The following is a 20,900-nucleotide window of genomic DNA, read 5'->3' as shown; positions in this document are numbered from 1 at the left end:
CACAGTTGTAAAAATATTTAAATAATATTTTAGACTTGTTGTATAATAGAAAGTGTTTGTTCCCAGAGAGGATGCACATTTATTTCTTTATGAATGAATGTTATATATTATATGTAATTAATTTCTTCCGGATGATTCACAAATGAATAACTTTTTCCTCGAGCACAAGTTATCATTCATGGAAGGAGTGTCTTTAAAGGTGTGCAGCTCGACACATTGCTCTCCGTTATGGTTTGGCTCATTCTCCTCCCACTTCAGAAAGTAGGCCCTCATTCCAGTACTCAAGGACCAGTAGACCCCCTCACTAAATTGATCCGTGATATCTATCCAATATCCCGTCCATTTTGCCAGTTTTTCACTAATAGCATCAAGCTCGTGCGGACCTTGGGGACTGGACAAGTAACCACCCATCTGATGGCACTTTTTGACAGCTCCATGCCAGTTTTCCCTTGACTCCTTCTCGATGTAATAATACTTTTGGCCGAGTTTTACGAAATTGCCAATGTCGCCTGCGCTACTGGACCCGCTCTTCGACAACTTATTCTCCAGTTGGGCTATCATTTTTTGGGAGTCCTCCTCCTTTTCCTGTAGAATCGCCACCTGCCTTCCCAGAACCTCCAGTCTGGAGTCAATGAGGGACTCCCTGGCCAGAATATCACTTGGAATAGATGCCTCATAGGCATTTGCCCGATTCTGAAGAGCGTCCAGATATGACAAACATGGCTTCACAGCTCGGAAACAAAATCCTGAGCAACCCGGTGGGGTGTCATCTTCCTGGAAGAATTAGAAGCCCATTAATCACAATTGATTTTAAATAAACTTATTAAAACTTACGTCACAAACAGAGAGACAGCTCTTGATGTACACCAATATCACACATATAAACACTCCTTCAAAGCGCATTTTTAAAATAGTGATCTTTATAATCCGATTCTCAAAATAGGACTGAAACTGTTTGAGAAAGATGAGGCTTACAGGTTATTGATGATAATGCTGTCGCTGATCAGGCAATCTTTAATTTGCTGATAAGAATATATAATATTTATTATGTTTTTAAAAAAAACCCAGGGTGCAGTCTCTGAACCCTAAGAGTATATATATTCTTGATCTATTTTCCTGACGGACTTCTCTCTGAACAATTAAAAGAACGAGCCAATTTTTCGTTAAAGCACTTTATTATAATTAATAAGCAACAAATTATTTAGTATCGTCGACTTTGGCAGACGATTCGCATATGAAATACTTCTTATTGGAGCAGACATTATCATTCATGACGGGGGGTTCCTTATAGGTATGGATCTCGACGCACTGTTCTCCGTTTTGCGATGGCTCGTTCTGATCCCACTTTAGAAAAGTGGTTCCTAATCCAGTACTAATGGACACATACACCCCCTCCTTGAACTGGTCAGTGACATCTATCCAGTATCCTGAGTACTCCTTCAGCTTTCCGCTAATAGCGTCGATCTCTTGCTGGCTTTGAAGGCTCACCAGGAATCCACCCATCTCATGGCATTTTTTTACAGCTCCATGCCAGGTTTCTCTTAGTTCCTTCTCCACATAGTAATATTTTTGACCGAGTTTTTGAAAGTTGCCAAAGTGACTGGGCACACCCTTTGCCAGCCTGTCTTTCAACTTAATAATCTTTTTTTGATAGTCCTCCTCCTTTTCCTGTAGGACCGCCATTTGCCTTCCCAGGATGTCCATTTTTGTGTCAGTGAGGGACACCCTGGCCAGAATATCACTTGGTACAACCGACTCATAGGCGTTGACCCGGTTTTGGAGAACATCCAGGTATGATAAACATGGTTTCACAACTCGAAAGCAATATGCTGCACACTCGGGAGGGGATTCACCCACCTACGTAAACATTAAATCATTATTTAAGGAAAGTTTTTGAAAACTCAGTTGTATAAAACTTACGTCACACGAAGAGAAACAACTTTTGACGAATAGGAAAATAAAAAATATTAGTAACAAGCGCATTGTTAAACTTAATGAAAGCGATCTTCACTTTTCAATTTTTGCAATAAGACTGATTTAAGAAATATTTATAAAGATCAGCAAACTGTTTATTGAGGCAGATGCAAAAAACCCAATCATTGATAAGACAATCTTGAATTTAGTGATAATGCATACTATTCTTGGAAATTTTATTCAGATTGGGAAAATCCGTGTTTTGACTTCTTAAAGTAACATATAGTTTTGATTCAAACAATTGTTATGTTGGATATATATTCTGTTAAGATAACAACCTACTCACATTTTATTTACATAACAAAAAAATGTATATAAGCCTCACATAAAATTTAACTTAATTAAGCTACAAATACGAGTATTTGAATTGAAAACTATTTCTATTTAATTTTTAAATTAACGGTTTCGCGAAACGGTTAAGTATTGTAAAACTAGTTTAGTGTGACCGTTTTTGCCTAGGAGCGAAACTATAGAGGGTATTTAGAGGCATTTTAGAAGTGGTCGCACTGGAACAGAAATTAAAACGGCAGTAGCACGCTTATTTGGAGCAAATTTGTTTTAAAGTTGTTTTTAGGGTTTATCGAGGAAATTAAATATGCCAGCGGTGGTGCGAATTAAGCGGCGCATCGACGAGGAACCGCACACGGCCTTTGTGCTGAATGGAAAGCGGCGACGTCTTCAAAACGACGAAAATGCCCCGGACGACTTGGGAGAGGCGACAGGGGCGTCAGCATCGGTTTCAGACAAAGACGAGCTGACCACAGTCCTCAAGTTTGCCGGCACGCTCGAAAAACAGGTGAGAAGAGATACAAAGGGCTTTAAATCGACTTAAATTAATGGGGGAGGGGTACTTGGGCTTCCCCTTCTTGCACTTGGCTATATTTTTGGCCAAAGAAGTACAATTTATTGATTAGTTTCAAGTTTGCAGATTTTTATGTCAGACATTCTTCTTTCTTCTAGGACGATTGTGCTACCCGGCAATTTGCAGCGGCCAGACTGAACAAAGCCACCGCCAAAGAGTTGGTCCAACAGCAACGCTCCAATGACGCTGCCATTGCCAGTGCCCTTCGACGAGATCGCCAACGCCAGGAGGCGCAGCAAAATGCGCGCGAACAGCGCTTTCGGGTGGTAAACTGCCTCCGCACCACACTCGAGGACCAGCCCACGGAAGAGGGGGCTGCCCTAAACCAGAATCAAGAATCACAGGCCGGCAAAGGTCACATTACCATTGTGGACATTGAATCCCAACAGCAACAACCACAGCAGTCCACTGGTAGTGGAGATCATGGCACTGCGGATGTGCAGCGGGATACAGAGTCTAACGTAGATCAGCAGCAGCCGGCTGACTCCGATGTGGGCTATGTTTACGATCTGTATGTGCCAGAGAACGAGATGCAGGCCGCCTATGTGGACATGATGGACGACAACTATCTAAGGTTCGTCATACACATTGAGCCACAGCAAACGTTTAGTTTTACCAATATGTTCTATATGTAAGAGTATCTGTGTTTTTGCGGTATGCATTGGTATTTGTTTTTGTAGTTTTGGGAGTGCGTGTGCTTGTGTTTCACTCCGCGGGCCAAGTTTCATTTCTTTCATTTTTAATCCACATATAGACCTAATTTTAACAACGTATAGCTCAATAATTCGATTCGTTCTCCATAAGGTTGTATTATCCGTTTAATTACTACAACACCTGCTACTGGTAAACAATGACAGCGACAATAGGGGCGACAGAGGCGCAGAGCCCGGTGAAAAAAATTATGTGTGACGCTGCCCACCAGCACCTCAACCCGACAATAATAAATGGACTGCAACCAGCAACTCACATTAAACTTATTTAACTAATATTCGCATCTGACAAATGCTTCAAATTCTGCGAATCGATTCGTTTAAATATGTACGCTTTGTTAATAATTAAATGTCAGAGAAACGGTGCCGAACCACTTTCCTATTAGTATGTAAAGAGTTTAAAATAGAAGAGAATTCTTGGTAAATTCCCAAAAGTGTAAATGAATATTTTTAATATGTTTACGTATAGAAAAATTTAACATTTAGGTCTTACGTTTTAATGTGCCAAATATGAACAAAAATAACCCCTTCTAAGTGTAAGCCTTTTGAAATAAAAGTTTTGTGTAAAATTTTACAATTTATTGTAGACCAGACTATTGCCTGGCATAATTATTCCGTTCTTTCGACAGAATTTCATGCAAATGTCAAATTACCATAAGCCTAGATTAATTAGCCATTAGAATTGTATGTTTTAGACTCACACGCACACTCAACGCCCAATATTTCACGAAACTGTTCCTTTGTGTTGTTTGCAATTCGGTTGCCACTTGTCTTGAATTGTCTTCATTCCAAAAAACACAAACGGATAGTGCTCTAAGGTCGATATACACGCATAGTTCTAGAATAGTTTTCCATTTTGTTGGGGTCTAGCGTTGCCCGAAATCGTATATGAATAAATAAAGAAACCGATTCAAATATATTGAGAAGTCTGCTGTGTTTCAATTTTAAATAAACGCTCGAGCCCCCAAAAAACTAATGCAAGACATTTCGAATATTCCGCAGGGTGATTCCTGTGGGTGAGATCGTGCTGGAGGACTGCTACAACGACCAGGACGAGGAGTACGATTCGGAGGACTCGAACCAGGAGAACTACTACACAAACGATTATCCAGATGATGATGATGTGGGCGCCATGGGCTCCGACGATGAGTTATGTCAGCGGATCAACAAGTTTATGATTGGTATGAGTGCTTAAAGTTTATAAATTTATATGTTTCATGGTATCCTTCTTAAAGATGATGACGAGGATGAGTATGGCAGCTCCAGTGATGACGAAGACCATGTCACCTACCACGATCCCTATGTCCACAGCATCGACACCGAAGCCAGTGGTTTTGTGGACGATGTGGATTTCTACAATGTCGACCGTGAGCGTGGCAGTGCCTACGAGCGGTACAAGCGCCGCATCCTAAAGGAACTGGAGGATCAAGAAGACGAGGACGATGATGATGATTCCTTTGGGAGTGCCGAAGATGTCTCGGTCAATGGAGAATAAGTTTTTAAAAACGTACTTTCCTTACAAATAATGCAGAAAACTGTGAATTAAAATATGTTAGTATTTATCAAGAAAAGAAAGTAGTTCAGGAAAACTTTACGCACGAATTTCAAACATTATCAGTTTATTAAACATGTGTTCTTGATTTGGACAGCTTATTCTTTAAATTTCTTACTTTAAAAAGGGGATAAACTACATAAAACTATGATTATCTGTGCTTCTTTTTGGATTCCGTTTTCTCAGACTTGATGTGTTGAAGCTGTGGCTTTGGCGCGCATCCTTCCATGTAGAGGCGGAGTGTCTCCTCGTCCATCTTTTCGTTCTCCTTTGGCGGTTTGTAGTCCGCCACATGGTCAACTCGCAGAGTCCTGTCTATGATCTTAATGCCGTTCAGGTTGTCAACCGCCAGGACCGTGGAGCGCTGGTCCTCGTAACACAGGAAGCAGAAACCCTTTGAAAAATAGATTAGTAAATGTATTTCCTTGTATAATATAATGCCCACCTTGGACTTTCCTGTCTTGGAGTCTCGCACCAGATTGATGTTTACCACCTCGCCGTACTGGGAGAAGACGCAGATCAAATCGCCCTCTGTGAGCGTGTATGGGAATCCTGCAACGAAGATCCAGGCCGAGTCCCGGTACATATCATGCCAGCTTTTCTTGCCTCCATGCTGAAGTTCGTGTTCGCTCAGTTTGAGCACATTTTTCATGTTTGTCAAGGGATTCATGGTTTTGTTTATGTTTTCTGCTTATTTACTTGAGGGTCAACTTTTTTGAGCACTGTTAACTGAACTTTATCAACACTGTTTTTTTTAGCTTTGCAGCCCTGAAGTATGCCCGTGCAGATAGCCCGATTACTATCGAGTGGAAGTGTAATAAGAAAATATAAAGTTTCAATCCTTCTAAAAATGCTCCCCTTATTTATTTTATTCTTTTATTTTAAATATCTTTAAGCTAGTTATGGGATTACTATATATCGATGTTGCCCTGTAAAAAATCGATGTTTTGAAATCGACGCAGTCATCGATGGCTGACCACCTCTGACATCGCTTATTCCATCGATGTATCTCCACCTCTAAGCGACGCGCACCCCGTTTATTTGTACCGTCGAAAGTTGGGAAAAATGTTGTAACTTGTAAACTGCTGCAACTGCTCGGCCAGGTGATCAGATCCTCCATAAGGTGTGTACAGAGTTTCGTATGTGTCGCTAGCAGCGGAGGATAACCCAGCGCTGTGTCTGGGAGTGTGCGGGTGTGTGTGCGTGTGCGTGAAAAGCTGAAGAAGCAGCACAGCGGATGAGGAAAAGTATCTCTTCTCTATTTAAGAATGTGTGTCAGTGTATTGTGCGCTCGGAACAGAAGCTGAAGCAAAAATAATAAATAATAGCACCGCTGCTGTGGTGTCTGAATAACCGTTTGGCGCTCGTCGTCGCTGGCCTCTTAATTATGCCATTGTTTCTACCAATTTTCCCATCATCGCAGAAGACGTTAAAAGAGGCGTTCGGTGCCGAATAACAGTCTGGGAGTCTTCCAGTCCCCGCCAGTCACCAAGTCTCCCAGTCTGCCAGTCAGTCTGTCATCCAACAACAACGCCCCATTTTTCTATCGCCTATTTTTTCCCCATTCTGTCTTGGTTTTTGGCGACTCTAGTAGGAGGCTGGCTGGGCATCTCTCTCTCTCTCTCGTGGCAGTCTCTCTCCGGCCCACGCACCATGCCTGGCTATTGGAATAGTTGGTATGTAGAAGCGCCAAGAATATGTGCTGTGTTTCACACAACATTTTGTCACCCAGCACACACACCGACACACACACACTCACCTGAGAAGACACTCCACCATATGCCTGCCTGCCAGCCTGCCAGTCCGACTGCCTGTCTGTTTTTCTTCAACACATTCCACCCCATTGGCACTGGGTATCTCTGCGCTCGGCGTACAGCTGTGGCCAAAATGGTAGCAAGCCCTCGGAAAACATTCCTTCGAAGCCAGGGGATGATAGGGGTGTGCTTCTCATTCCACAATCTTGGACGGAGCCGAGGTATCATAAGTCCAAGCAACCGGTCTCTGGAACCGTGTCAACCCCTTGTCTTCTATTGTCTTGGCCACCGCTGTTCCCCACTGTCCGCGCGCGCAAAAAACAAAAAAAAAGGAAACATTTTCCGCCGCTTTGGCTTGTTTTTAATGTCTAGGTGTGGTCGTCCAGTGTGTGCTTTCCGAAGCGGAAGCAGCCAAGCCGCTTCGTGCCTGTGCCCACACAGTTGACATTGAACTCTCGCTCTCTCCTAGCTGGCGGAGCCAGGAGCTGCTCTGTTACTTTCCAAAAAAAGCGCCAACTGCCGCCAGGCCTTTCATTTTTCTCGCCATTCGGCGACCGCCTTTACTTTTTCTTTCGAGACCCTTTCGAAAAATGGCACCAGGGATCCATCAGTGTTATATCATCCATCATGGCTTGGTCCGATTCTATCCACAAGAGATCTCAAGTTCTCAGAGCTATACATGACTATATAGCGGGCTTATGTGGCGGTACAGTGCACATACCCTACTGCTGCTGCTGCTGTCTTTTGTTATTATGTGGCTCACGTCTTTGGGAAAAGATTCGCGCCGCGACTGCGCACGATTATGGCACTTTTGGAGAGTGACGAGAGCAGAGTTGGCTGCGCTGCCTCCTCCGATGCGGCTTGTTGCAGAAAACGTGTCAAGTTGGCCAGATACCAGGGGCAGAGGCCGCCCTTCCATGCCCGCCATGAGCACAACCTGGTCTCCAGTTCGATTAATTTCGTTGCGCCTCGGTAGCTGCTCACTCAACTCAGACATCCGCTCTCGCACACTCCACAGACCAGAGACTAGAGCCTAGAGACCAGCGAGCGTTTACCTTTCTGGCCATTACACGTTGCCGCCACATCTGCCCTGCCGCGGGCCCTGGCTGGGGCATCGAGTGACAGCCCTTTCCTCGCAGAGGCTCTTGAGTTAAGGTTACTCGGCTAGAAACATCTGTTTGGAAAGGAGGAGAGGCACTACCCTACAAGGAGAGACACCAACTAAGCCACTAACTAATAATATTGACTCTCTGTGGCTCCCCAACTTTGCTGGCCAGTGCCTCCGTCTCAAATGGCACAAAGAAACTGCCATTCGCGGTGTCTCATGCCTCGCCTTGGCTCTTATTGCTGTTTACACCTGTTCATGACGCCGCATAGCTTTGTTTTTATCATTTATTTTCTGTTTACATTCAAAAAAGCAAAATGTAAAGCAAAAGAATTCTTCAAAACGCTCCATATTGGGCCGCTCAGCTCAGCTGGGGCCAGCCCCCAAGCCCACACAGCCGTATCTCACATAATTGAGCTCAATTGCCTTCAATTAGAACTGACAGGCCGACAACTGCCGCTGCTCTGCCAAGTCGAATGAAACAAAAGCCATAAAAACCATCAAAAAGTTTCATCAGGGCTTCTGGATGTTAGAGAGTTCTCTTTTTTTTGAGCGAAATGTGGAGAGTGCGAGGGTTTCAGGTCAAAGGGTGGGCAGGAAAGAAGGTCTAGAGATCTAGAGACCTCTCCTAGGAATTCTTACAAGGTGGGTGTCTGCCATAAACACTTTGGAATGACAAGCCTTTGGAATGTAGACTCTCCTAAGAGCCAGGCTTGTATGGCATTTCCTCCCACACACAACTCTATAAGGCAGGTTCCATTGTTATAATAATATAATATAATATGCCCGATAATCTATTCTAGAAGTCTATACTTGGCATCTCCCTTCAATGAAATGCCATCTTAAAAATAGCCCTGCTATTAGACCCTCTGGTACTTCTCTTTTTAGCAACTCCCAAGTATAAACTTTAAATCTTTAGAGCCAAAAATATGCATCTAAAGATAGCCTCTCGAAAGACCACATTCCTCTAAAGGATTCAGCAGCCGGCGCGGATCAAAAACAAAAAAAGTGCAAAATAGATCTCCCCAGACCCGGACCACTGGCTAGAGAAGTGCCATGAGAACAGAAACAAGTCTCCGATGGAAGAGTAGTATTTGTTTATGGATTTCAACGCTTGTGCCAATTGCCCCCATTTGTGGCCTGTCTGTCGGTCTGTCTTCTGATTGAAATTCAACACTTTGTTCGGCAATTCGTATGCCAGTCTAGTCTGCCAGTCTTGGCCAGAAATGAATAATAATTAAATGATATTGCTTTCTTTCCCCAACCGGCAGCTGCCTCGCATATTTCTTAATGTGATTTTTTTATTTCAAAAATCTATTTCTTATTATTATTTTTGTTTTTTTGAAGAAAAATTTGGCATGCCGGCGCCACAATCCCAATCCAACAACACAAAACACCAACCTGCAGAAATAATATTTGGATTCAGCCGCATGTGTTTGGTTTTAGTTTTTTTTTTTTTTTAAACTTTCACTTCCATTAAAAATATAAAGAGTGAGTGTCTGAGTGTGTGTGTTTGTATTTTGTTATTTTTTATTTGTACCTGTTTTGCCGACAACGTTAGATGACATTAGGCTAGGTTTTATGGCTCGCTGGGGCTGGGGCTAGGAGGCTATAGGGGTCTGCTGGAGTGGAGGCGAAATTCTGCACAAATGTCAGTCGACATTCAGTCGTTTTTTAGAAAATCTACATGACCATCGGAATTGAACGATTTCGCTTTTCTTTTCTTGCCTTTTTTTAGAGGCTTTTTTATATGCTTATTTCTCTGGATTTTTTATTTTTTAATCTGATGAACTAACGCCCCAACAATAGCTTTTTAATGGCTTGTTTTTTTTAGTATTTTTTTTTAGAAATTTACAAATGGAAGAGCAGTTGCTTTTTTTCTTTTTTAAATTATGCAATAAAATTGTAAACAGATTATGGGGGAAATCATTATAATCTTAAAATATAATCAGATTTGTTTTGTAGTTTAGATTAGGCCTTAAAAAATATATACATTTTTTGTCTAAACAAAAAATATTTTTTAGTTTCTATTAGTTTTTTTTAAGGGGTTACTTGAGTTTCATGGCACAAAAATAGGAATATTTTCTCTATTCCGGAGGCAATATTTTTTTTAGATTCTTCTCAAAAAAGTGTAATTTTGGCCGAGTTTTAAGAGAAAAGTATAAAAAATAACAAAAATGTTGAGCTATTTATTGTTTTTTAAATAAATTTCATTAAAAAGTTAGTTATAGTCACTAGTTTATTTGCTAGTTTGATGTACATATGTATTTCGAAGTTCTTTTTAAAATTTAATCAATATTGGTTGAGTAGTTTTCGAGAAATCGCTTCAAAAATCGGTTTAAAAAACATGTTTTGAGTGCCAAGGGGTTTCTTTTTGAATTTATCTCCGAAATTATTGCTAAGTATTTGAGGACAACATTCTAAAGATTTTTTTAGCATTAAATACAAAAAATTATATAGTATTTAAAAAAACGTGAAACCTATTTAACCCATAAAAATCTAATTAGTTAAATCTAAACCTCTGCTAGTTTTCTCTTTTCTATGGCACCTGGTATGAGGTATGAGGTGTGAGGCATAAGGTCTTTGGAACTCTGTGCCTCTCCGTGTGTGCATAATTGTGTGAACGGAAGTTGAAAGCTCAACAATTAAGCCGGCCATGGGAGTGTAAAGTGGTTGCCCACTAACCACCGACCAGTGACCAGTACCTACTGCTCGGGACCCACCTAAAAAAAAAAAACAATAAAACGGACTTGGCCAGTCCGGATTACAAAAAGTTGACTAATATGCCGGTTAGACTAATTGCTCTTCCCCGCTGGCTCACTTGCTGGGGAAACAATTTTCATTATGAGTCAGAGTTGGAGTTGGATATCGATTGGGGAGCACCTCCCCCCTTATAAAGGGCAGCCAGGCGGCGTCTATAGAGATGCCTGGCTTGTAAAAAAATCTGCCACATGAGTCAGAGTCAGAGGCGGAGTCGGAGCTGATCAGATTTCCAAACGGCAGCCAAAAACACAAGTGCCACGGCGGGCTGTCAACTGGGGCGGAGACTGATACGCTGCTGTTCAAGAGTTTAGGTGCCAGGGAGGTGCTAGGGAGCTACCAGGCAGCTACCAGTTAAAAAATTAATAAAAAACTATAGCAACCGGATTGGCCTTGGGCGGCAATTGGTTGGGGGATGGCTGGATGGCATCAATTGGCCAGTTTAATGACTTCATGGCGGCTCATTAGTCACTCCGGCGGAGAGCCCACTGGCATTAGATTATATCACGGATTTCCGCCAAGGCCACCTAGAAGCTAGCTAGTGACAGTTCCAACTGAGTCACTGGTGGCAGGTCCATTCTAAAAGGGTTAAGTGAATCATTTCTGTGACTAGCAATGCTCTCCCAAGAGCTGTCACTCCCCCCAAGATCTATTTAATTGCCCCTCGGCGTATCCGTCTCATTTAGATGCACACCAGCATCGCTTAGCACTTGCTGGACTGTCAGACTGGCTGACTGACTGACTACATGGATGAATGAATGAATGGCGAGTGAGTGCCTCCGGCAAGCGGGCTTAGGCACATTATGCATGCATTTGCAGCCTCGTAAGTCTTTTATGGCCGACAACTGCAATTGTCCGCTCTAGAAACTGGCGGGCAAGCGAGCGAGCGAGTGACCCACTTCGGGCCATAAATTGGCACAAACAAGAGCGGCCTAGCCCAGACAGTTCTCACTCCACTTGCTAGAGACGAGTGTCAGAGAGCCGTCTAGTTAGACTCGGCCGCACGCACTTGCTCCTCCAGTCGTTTATGGATCATTGTCGTGTTTAGCTTTCAGTTTCTCGCCGTCAGAGGCAATTGGGTCAGCTGGGAAGTTGGGAAAACAGAGCTTGAAACTGGGCATTAAAAAGCCATTAACTATTGTCCAATATTAAGTTATTTCATAGCTCCGAATTAGCCGAGCCAGGCCGATTGAAATGTCTGTCGGTTTGCCCCTCCAACTGCTCCGGACGTGGTCGGACAATGTGGTGTTTAATTGATTGGAGAAAGTGAGCTGGTCGAATCGATGGGAAAATTGTCTACAGAGGCCTCTGATTTTCGGAAAAAATTGTTAAAAAACTAATAGAGAAGTCATCTTTATATAATAGCTCATAAAAGTAATAAGAAAAAGCTTAGAATTATTATAGTTATCTGAGATGTAAGACATCTCCTTTAGTATTCTATCCAAAAACTAAACAATAAACCCCCATAACTGCAGTTAGAATCTCTTAACAAATCTTTGAAAAACAAAACAGAACAGACTCAACAATAGGAATATGATCGTAAACCCATTAGAACTCTGAAATAGATCCACTATAGATCATGGACCCATTTATTCGTCCATTGTTGGGCAGTCGGCGATTACAAGATCTATTAAGTGGCATTGATGGCATCTCCCATCCATTGTTACCATTGTGGCTTTCCCAGGTCGTTACCCGACTTTATGGGCACACTTGGCGCTTCGGATCATTTGGATGCATTTTGGAACCGTTAGCGCTTGGCTCCGACCCGAGTTGACGAACGGCCCCAGAGCACTTCCCCGATCGCCAGGCTCTTCTGCTGGGCAAGTGGAAAAACCAGTTTTCCCAGCTCTATGATTTCGCTGCGGCCATCGGCCATCGGTTGGAGTTGTCTCTCTTCGGACTCCCGACTCCCGGCAGTCTCTTTAATTTATGAAAGTTTAAATGCCTCTTCCCAGCTAGCCAGCTAGGCAGCTAGCCAGCCTGCCGGCGATGGCAGTTCGTGTCGCTGTAAATCAGAACTACCGCTAGCCATCGTCATCCTTCAGGTAACATCTCCGCCACTCCAGCAGCTCCAAATCCGAATCCCATTTCCAATTCCAACTAGTTATAAATATTTATTGTATCTACTTGTGACCGTATTCCCGTCCATGTGCCACATCCTGCCACTAGCTGACTCCGCTGTGCCATATTTATTGCCGCTCCAAGATCCGCGACAGAGAGAGTGCCGAAAGTAGAACGGTATGGCCTGGACCTGGAGACCCCGGGTCGGAGGAAGAGTCGTGCGTGCCATTAGAAAGTAAACGCGAACGAGCTCTGAATTCTTAAACTGGCGGAGTGGCTGTCATCCCATGGACTAGACTGTGTCTTGAATCCGCATTCCATGGCTTGGAATTTCCATTAAGACTCTATCGCTCCTCCATAACCAACTGGATCTCCATGTTCCTTAACTTTTAATCACAAATCCTTGACTTGGAATTGCAACCACCAACCCACCCATTGTTTAGAATAAAGAAATCGAAAGGCATGAGAACAGAATAATAAAAAATAGCCATTGTTGTGTAGTGGAGTGGAGTGGAGTTGGTGGGAAACTCACCCGTCCATTGTTCGAGGGGTTCTTCGCCGCCTAATGACCTCGAGTTCCAGCCAAGCCAGCCATTATAATGAGCAGCACTCCCTTCTTCTCTTCCGCAGATGTTGCAACAGGCGTAGAGAGTGTTCGTGCGTCCATCATGTCGGAAAAGGTGAGCACCTCCCTGGCGGCCCAGTTGCACTCCCATGCCCTGGCCACCGCTGAAGCTGGCGGCTCTGCCAGTGCCTGCCATGTCGGCTCGGCCCAGCCGCCGCTTCAGTTCGAGATGGACGCGCCGGCGGCGGCGATCAGCGCCCAGTTGAACTTCAAGATCGTGCCGGCCGACAGCCTGCCCGGGCTGAGCCACCAGGACATGTTCTCCTCGATGAACTCCTCTCAAATATCGAATGCCTCCACGGAGTCCAGCTGCAGTCCGCCCACGCAGGGCGGTGTACCGCCCCCGAAGCCAAGCCGCCACATGGCCGTACAGCCGCTGAACAGCGTAAGTGTTCCATGAATCCCATTTCCGTGCAATCGCCTCTAATCGCAGCTTGCCATTCCCCATCCGTAGAAATCGTGCCGCTTCCCCAAGCTGGAGGAGTGCGCCCACTTCCACTACGAACGCGTCCAGCTGGGACCGCTGTCGGTGCAGCTGTTGGACGACAAGTCGGAGCACCTGGGCAGCAGCATCGCCTCGCAGTCGATCGGCGGCGACCTGCCGCACAGCTCGCTGCGGAGCTTCTCGCCGGAGAGCTGCTGGTTCATCATCCGGGTGTGCCCGCAGCGCTGCGAGCCGTTCCTAATCAAGCGCAGCTTCGAGAACATGCAGCTGCTGGACGAGATGCTGCACCGCTGCGTCTACGACCGCAAGATCAGCGGCCTGCGCAACATGGCCGAGCTGGCGGCGGAGCTGCCCAGCGAGCCGGACGTGGAGTACGCAGTGGCCAAGTACCTGGAGCGCTTCTCGATGATCGCCTCCGACTCGCTGACCTGCGGCACCATCCTCACCTGGCTCCAGCTGGACAACAAGGGCCGGCGACTGCCCCTCGCGGACGGGGAGACCCAGAGGACGATCAACACACCGGCGGTGGGCGCCGCCTACGGCGTGAGACGGTATCAGGCCCAGGCCCCCGATGAGATCAACATCGAAGTAGGCGACATGATATCCGTGATCGATATGCCCAGTCCGGCGGAGTCGATTTGGTGGCGCGGCAAGAAATCGCACCTCCAGAAGTCCCTCTACGAGGTGGGCTTCTTCCCGCAATCCTGTGTGGCCACCATCGGCGACAAGGTTCCCCGGAACTTTCCCATGCCGGCTCCCCTCGTGGGCCACCTAGACGCCTCGCCCACGAAGCCGGTGCTCCGCAAGCACGGCAAGCTGATCGCCTTCTTCCGGTCGTTCATCCTTTCGCGGCCATCCCGCCGACGGCTCAAGCAGAGCGGCATCTATCGGGAACGCGTCTTCAACTGCGACTTGTCCGAGCACCTGCTGAACAGCGGCCAGGACATCCCCATGGTGCTGCGCTCCTGCGCGGAGTTCATCGAGAACTACGGGGTCATTGACGGAATCTACCGGCTCTCCGGCATCACCTCGAACATCCAGCGGCTGAGGCGCTCCTTCGACGAGGAGCGTGTGCCGGATCTGGGCAATCCGGAAATGAAAAAGGACATTCATGCGGTGAGCTCGCTGCTGAAGATGTACTTCCGGGAGCTCCCCAACCCGCTGTGCACGTACCAGCTGTACGACAACTTCGTGGAGGCCATCCAGGTGAAGGCCGACGAGGTGGACGAGCGTCTGCGGCTCATGAAGGAGACGGTGCTGAAGCTGCCGCCGCCCCACTACAGGTAATCTTTCGAACTTGACTCCGAGTTAGACCCATTCCAGAGAAGTAACCAACACCTTTCCGTTCGCAGAACTCTTAAATATCTGGCGGAGCACCTTTACAAGGTGTCGCAGCACCACGAACGCACCGGCATGACGGACAAGAACCTGGCCATTGTGTGGGCTCCCAACCTACTGCGATCGCCCGCCCTCGAGTCCGGGGGCGTGGCGGCGCTGCGTGGCGTGGGCGTGCAGGCAGTGGTCACTGAGTACCTGATACGCAACTGCCACAACATCTTCGACGCCCTGGAGGATCAGACGGCGCGCCAGAACATGGTGGCCAGTGCGCAGGGTGGAGAGCTGCGGCTGGAGTCGCTGACCGACTGCGAGAGCCTGCTGGTGGAGCAGCGGGAGCAGGATCAGTCCCTGGGGCTAGTGGAGCGCCCGAAGAGCCTGAGCACGGGCGGGGCCAAGCTGATCAGCCTGGAGGAGGCCCAGGAGCGGCACTCGCGCATCGAGGGTGGCGACCTGAAGCAGTCCTTGCCCATCAGCATGCTGACCAGCGCGAGCAGCAACGCCGCCTCCAACATTGGCTCCTACATAGAGGTGGGCGGGGGGCCGTCTAGCCTGCCGGACAAGTACCACACGGTGCTGTCAGCGCCGCGGAGTCGGCAGAAGCACAAGCCCGACAAGACGCCCTCCTGGAAGTCCATATTCACGCGGAGCCAACGCCAGGGCAACCCCGAGGCCGGGCCGAAGGTCAGCACAGACGCCAAGGATTCGGTTGCGTCGCGGGTGAGCTTCGTCCAGGCGGCACATGCCCACGCCAGCAAGGAGCTGACCAAGCACGACAAACCGAAGTCCATCGAGTTGCTGGAGACCACAAGCCACGAGCGGGAACCGAAGCCCATGGACCTGTGCATCCGGTCCAACTCGATCGACAGCCTGCGGACCGTCGGCCATTCGCGCAGCGTCTCGCACGACTCGTACTTCGACCTGTTGCAATCGCCACAACGTGGCCACATGACCACCTGCCCCTCGCGCGAGCTCTCCGAGCTGGGTCTCAACTTTGACCGCGAGGAGCCGGAAATGCGCATCTTCTCAGAGAGCGAGTCGTTGGTGAGCTCGCCGCGCGTTGGCAAGGAGAATGTTCCGCCCTCGTCTGGCTGCGCCACTCGCCGCATCATGCGCGCCCGGCCGGAGGATTTCTCCAGCCAGACGAACAGCGTGAATCCCAGTCCCAAGAAGCAGCCGCGCCTCAATCTTCTGTCTCCAAGCTCGGCCCGAACGATGCCGCCTCCACCTCCGCCGGCCACTGCCCCGCAGTCATCCTGCGGCCACGAGCCCGCCGGCGCGGAAAACTGCTGCAAGCGCTATAAGCTGGAGGACCAGTTGTGCGACATCCAGTTCATTGACTGTGGAACACCCGAGACGGTGCCCAGCACGCAACAACAGTTCGCCAGCGTCGAGGTTCATCCGCCGCCCAAACCGGTTCGGGGTGGACACTCCCCGCTGGCCTCGCCTTCGACAGCCGCCTCGGGATCTGGTTCGGGCTCGGGTTCAGGTTCCTCCTCGTCTACCCGCTACAGCTATCCGTCGGTGCAGCTGGGCGCCAAGCGCAAGGATCAGCAAGCCGCCAAGGAGCGGTTCAGCTACCAGGGAACATTCACGCATTCAGTTCCGAAGCAGGAGGCCCCCGGTCTCCGGTCTGTGCAGTAAGTGGACATACCTGAAACCGAGTCCCTTTAATAACTAATCCCCTTCTTCCAGTGCCAACAACACCAACACTGTTCCCTTGAGGAAGCCCAGAGTGGATCCAAGCGAAGACGGCCATGTCAAGCTGACCGTGGGAACGCCCACGACTCCCTCTCGCAGTCCACGCTACTCTCTGCTCCTGTGCGACACCGAGAGCTCCGAGAACAGCTCTGCTGTCAACACTCCCCAGTACGACATGGAGCCACTAATGCTGGCCTCCGCCATGTCTGGAGTGTCCGGGGTCTCCTCCAACATGCAGCAGCAGCTGCTCCTCGGCCTGGATGCGGCCAGCAGTTATCTGGGCAGCTCCCACGAGAGCCTCGGACAAAACGTAAGCAGTTCGAAAATATTAGTGAGATAAATGATATTAAAAGTCTCTTTTTTTAATTCCTTCAGTTCAATAATGTCCAGGAGCATCGGGATATGAATGCTTTGAAGCGGGAACTATCTTTGGACCTGCAGCCAGTGCAACAGCGACTGCCACAGCCGGCGAACAGGGCAGCCACGCTGCCGGTGAAGGAGCAACTGCAGGCGGCGGCAGCGGCGGCCATGTGCTCCTCCCCGAACAACTCGAACTTCACGGACAACACCAGCCAGTCGGTGACGCCCAGTGAGTTCGGGTATCAGCATTTACAGCGCCAGCTGAGCATGCACTCGCTGCTGGCTACCGAAGACAGCTCCCCGGTGTACGAGGACTTCGAGCAGACGCCCGTCAAAATGGTGCCGACCAGCCCCATCAGGTCCACCATCAGCATCACATACAAGTCGCCGGAGAAGGAGAAGAAGGCCCCTGCGCTGCTGGAGACCAACTTCGACGAGAATATCGTTTACGAGCAGGTTAAGCTGTTTCGAAATTCGGTCACGGAGGTCAACCAGATGCTTCACGAGAGGTCCAGTCTGAAGCAGATCGACGAGGAGGAGCATCAGCAGGACGGAGAAGCCTACAAGGCGGCGGAGATGACACAGCAACTTCTGCAACTGGAGCAGGACCAGCACCTGGAGGAGCAGCAGGTGGAGGAGGATGATGCGGAGGAGGACGAGCAGTCGCAACTTCTCTACGAGAATATCGAGCTGCGAAAGCCGAAAACTGTTTACGAAAATCTACGTGGCGAGGAGATGAAACTCAACACGGAAGAAAAGCCGAGCAGTGACAGAATCGAACTCGACAGCCTAGACAGTTTGCCGGACAATATGGAGCAGGAACGGGATCACCAGCATTCGCCCAGCAAGTCGCCCTCCTTCAGCGTCAAGGAGCTGGCAAACAAGTTCGAGAGCTCGCCGGTGGAACAGTTGCCCAGCTTCGATTTCGCGGTGCGAGGCGGTTCGATGAAGAAACCCAACGAGCTGAGCGTGCCCAAGGCCATGCCGGCGCCCGTGCCGCTCAAGAAACTTAACAGTGTTGGCCAGAAAATAACGCGATCGCTGGACGAGAACGCTTTCGTGCGAGAGTTTGGTGGCAAGCAGCTGCAGGACCTTTCCTCCTCGACCAAGTTACCGGAGGTCTTGTCGGAGGTGAACAGTCGCCGCAAGAGCTTCGACTTCACCCGGCCGAAGACCTTAAATCCCCCCAAGCGCTTGCCCGGTATGAGCATCACCGAGGAGATCTGTCACAAGGAGCCCATTACACCCACCACCGAGAATCGCATTTCGCTTATCCAGCAGAACAACGTGCCCAAGGAGCAACCGTTCCTGCCGCCAGCTGGCCGCAAGAGCGTGCTCACCGGCGTGGTGCTCGACCGCGAAAGGATCGACAAGATCAAGGAGGAGCGGCGCCAGCAGCTGACGCAGAAGTATCACGGCGACACCCTGAAGTCACGCTCCCGAACCGAACTCAACGCCGAGGACAACAACTTCCAGGCCGCGGAGTCTCTGCGCATCAAGTCCAAGTCCCGAGGCGACATGCACGCTCTCCAAAAGGATATGGACATGAATCTGAAGCAGATGTCTCGAGTGGCTGGCGGCGGCTCGGAGAGCACCTTGCACATGGCCCAAGAGCTGGGTCTGCAGCGCGTGCGACGGATTTCGGACGAGAAGAATCAAAATTGTGATACCAGCAGCGGGGTATCGGCCACATCGCTGCTCAGCGTGAGGACGGCTGCCCAGAAGTACGGAAGCACCACTGCCAAGGTGCCGACGAACAAATTCGAGCGCGGCCAGCCAATGCCCCGGGAGCGATTACAGCGGAATTCTTTGGCCGAGAGCAGTGCGGGCTCCAAGTAAGAACTGGCTTTATTCCTTTTGAAATCTCAGCCACTAACTGACTCTTATTTTTCAGCAACAGAGAAAAGATCTCACCACAATTCTCAATACGCGACGTGACAGCGATGTTCGAATCTCGTTCACAAAACCAATAGGCTAGGCCAACTTTAGCAACTAACTACATCGAAATATTGAGACAGCTACCTACATATAATCACAGTACTGGAGAATCAGCGCTATATATATTTTTGGCGCGATATCGCAAGCATGCATGTTTGGATATATCGGCGTATATATATATTTTATTTAGTTTTTAAACATTCTTTTAAGCGCATTGAAATTTTCGAAACTGTTTGCTGAACTTGGCAGAAGCGGCTCCAAAGACATTCAGATTTATACGATTAATGCCGTGCCCATAGCAACTCATTTTACATTGAATACTGAATACTGATCATGATAATCATAATGACGACGCTTTGCGCCCTGAATCATCTATGCAAAATTCAATTTTGTTTTGAAGAGCATGAAGAGAGTTTAAATTAAAAAAAAAAAAAAAAGACCATCCCAATCAGACCCCTATACCCGAAGCCATGCAAATTGTTATTGCATTGTAGGCGTTTCTTACGTAGTTGTTAAGTTTCATTCGTTTATTCATAATGGAAATGAAGATCGATAAATTCATTTGGTTTGTTTGACGCGTGATTTGTTTCTCGAATGTTTTTATCTACTTGTTTATATCGACTAAATTGTGACGCGAGTGTACCGGACGGATGTTTATTTTTTTATTCAAATACAAATTAAAGCATTTGCATCAACTCTGAGCAAGTTGGGCTAAGTTAATTATTATACGATTAATTTATACTTATTTTTACACTTAATAAAACTCGATTGCATTGTCATTTAATATCTCTTTCTTCCACAAGATCTTGTACATATTTGTATTTGGCTTTGCTTGAAAAACCATGTTTATGGAAACTTAAAAGAAAACTAGGGATTTATCTACAGTACAATCGAAAAGTCTGTGTACGCGGCTTGTACGTGAATCTTTTATTAAATCTTACCTTATTTCGATTAACTGCTTTAAAAAATGAGCTAGAAAGTAAGCAAACTATTAGCTGGAAAACTAACTATTCTAGATAAAATATATTTTGATCTAAAACGTAGTACAACTAACTAAACTTAATGGTTGTCCCAAAGAATAATTTATAAACTGGTATCAGTTCGCTAGGAAGGTTTTGAATAAAAGCTTAGGCTTACGAGTCTTGTTTGCGTTTTTACCTTTAAAATATAAATGGTATATGCTAACAGTGCTGGAAATCTGCTGAATGAATTAGTCAATGGTTGTAAATTTAATAACCATCTCTTTTTATTTTACTCTATCGTTTTTACGTTTAAGAAGCTTAAATCTTGGAAACTACCTATTTATTTGACTAAGCGCGTACACAGACTCCGAATATAAACAATTTATTCACTTATGCATGTATTCTGACCAAAAATACTAAAAGAGCTAACTAAAGGAATTTTAATTGTGGCTAGTGCTTAGATCTGACTAATAGATAAATTTCAAATTAATCAAAAACCAATTCCCCTTACCAAACTTAATCAGATAATAATCTTTTTAATAAATCCAGAGCAGCTGCCAAACTTTTTACATCTCGAACCTATAACGATTGTTAAAGGCAACAAAACAAATATTACACAAAGTGAGAGGACAACTGAAATTAACAGAATTGTAATACAATAACTAAATAAAATAGAAAGCTTTAAAACATAAGTTAGCATTTGATATATTTTGATAAAAGAAAATTAACTCACATTGTAGTTATAAACAATTGTAC

At 46.9% G+C, this 20,900-nt stretch overlaps 5 protein-coding genes across 6 annotated transcripts; 2 read left to right on the top strand and 3 right to left on the bottom strand.

Moving 5' to 3' along the window:
- Positions 1-41: 41 nt before the first annotated feature.
- Positions 42-1,057, bottom strand: LOC6497259 (C-type lectin 37Db). The gene is made up of 2 exons (XM_014906108.3): positions 835-1,057; positions 42-774 (listed from the first exon to the last, which is right to left on the bottom strand). The coding sequence occupies exons 1-2, from the start codon at positions 901-903 to the stop codon at positions 118-120; spliced, it is 726 nt and encodes a 241-aa protein (XP_014761594.1). The 5' UTR covers positions 904-1,057; the 3' UTR covers positions 42-117.
- A 99-nt stretch (positions 1,058-1,156) lies between these two features.
- LOC6497258 (accessory gland protein Acp29AB) lies at positions 1,157-2,057 on the bottom strand. The gene is made up of 2 exons (XM_001962417.4): positions 1,921-2,057; positions 1,157-1,857 (listed from the first exon to the last, which is right to left on the bottom strand). The coding sequence occupies exons 1-2, from the start codon at positions 1,981-1,983 to the stop codon at positions 1,198-1,200; spliced, it is 723 nt and encodes a 240-aa protein (XP_001962453.2). The 5' UTR covers positions 1,984-2,057; the 3' UTR covers positions 1,157-1,197.
- A 392-nt stretch (positions 2,058-2,449) lies between these two features.
- On the top strand, positions 2,450-5,192 carry LOC6498281 (probable RNA polymerase II nuclear localization protein SLC7A6OS). Of its 2 annotated transcripts, XM_014906558.3 has the most exons (4): positions 2,450-2,770; positions 2,935-3,410; positions 4,549-4,727; positions 4,782-5,192. In XM_014906558.3, the coding sequence occupies exons 1-4, from the start codon at positions 2,570-2,572 to the stop codon at positions 5,039-5,041; spliced, it is 1,116 nt and encodes a 371-aa protein (XP_014762044.1). In that variant the 5' UTR covers positions 2,450-2,569; the 3' UTR covers positions 5,042-5,192. The 2 variants fall into 2 exon arrangements, with proteins under 2 accessions (XP_014762044.1, XP_014762045.1); XM_014906559.3 differs by lacking the exons at positions 4,549-4,727; positions 4,782-5,192 and adding an exon at positions 3,641-4,472 and having other exon boundaries at positions 2,451-2,770.
- On the bottom strand, positions 5,149-5,977 carry LOC6497257 (RNA-binding motif protein, X-linked 2). Its single transcript, XM_001962420.4, has 2 exons — positions 5,544-5,977; positions 5,149-5,492 (listed from the first exon to the last, which is right to left on the bottom strand). Exons 1-2 carry the CDS (start codon positions 5,766-5,768, stop codon positions 5,250-5,252), a joined length of 468 nt encoding a protein of 155 aa, XP_001962456.1. The 5' UTR covers positions 5,769-5,977; the 3' UTR covers positions 5,149-5,249.
- Positions 5,978-6,065: 88 nt separating this feature from the next.
- On the top strand, positions 6,066-19,961 carry LOC6498282 (GTPase-activating protein CdGAPr). The gene is made up of 7 exons (XM_001962421.4): positions 6,066-6,221; positions 13,409-13,788; positions 13,858-15,131; positions 15,201-16,823; positions 16,879-17,194; positions 17,260-19,079; positions 19,139-19,961. Exons 2-7 carry the CDS (start codon positions 13,447-13,449, stop codon positions 19,215-19,217), a joined length of 5,454 nt encoding a protein of 1,817 aa, XP_001962457.1. The 5' UTR covers positions 6,066-6,221; positions 13,409-13,446; the 3' UTR covers positions 19,218-19,961.
- Positions 19,962-20,900: the final 939 nt, after the last annotated feature.

This window comes from Drosophila ananassae, chromosome 3R (assembly GCF_017639315.1).
Source record: "Drosophila ananassae strain 14024-0371.13 chromosome 3R, ASM1763931v2, whole genome shotgun sequence".
Classification (NCBI taxonomy): domain Eukaryota; kingdom Metazoa; phylum Arthropoda; class Insecta; order Diptera; family Drosophilidae; genus Drosophila; species Drosophila ananassae.
This window is presented reverse-complemented; position numbering and strand designations above follow the sequence as displayed.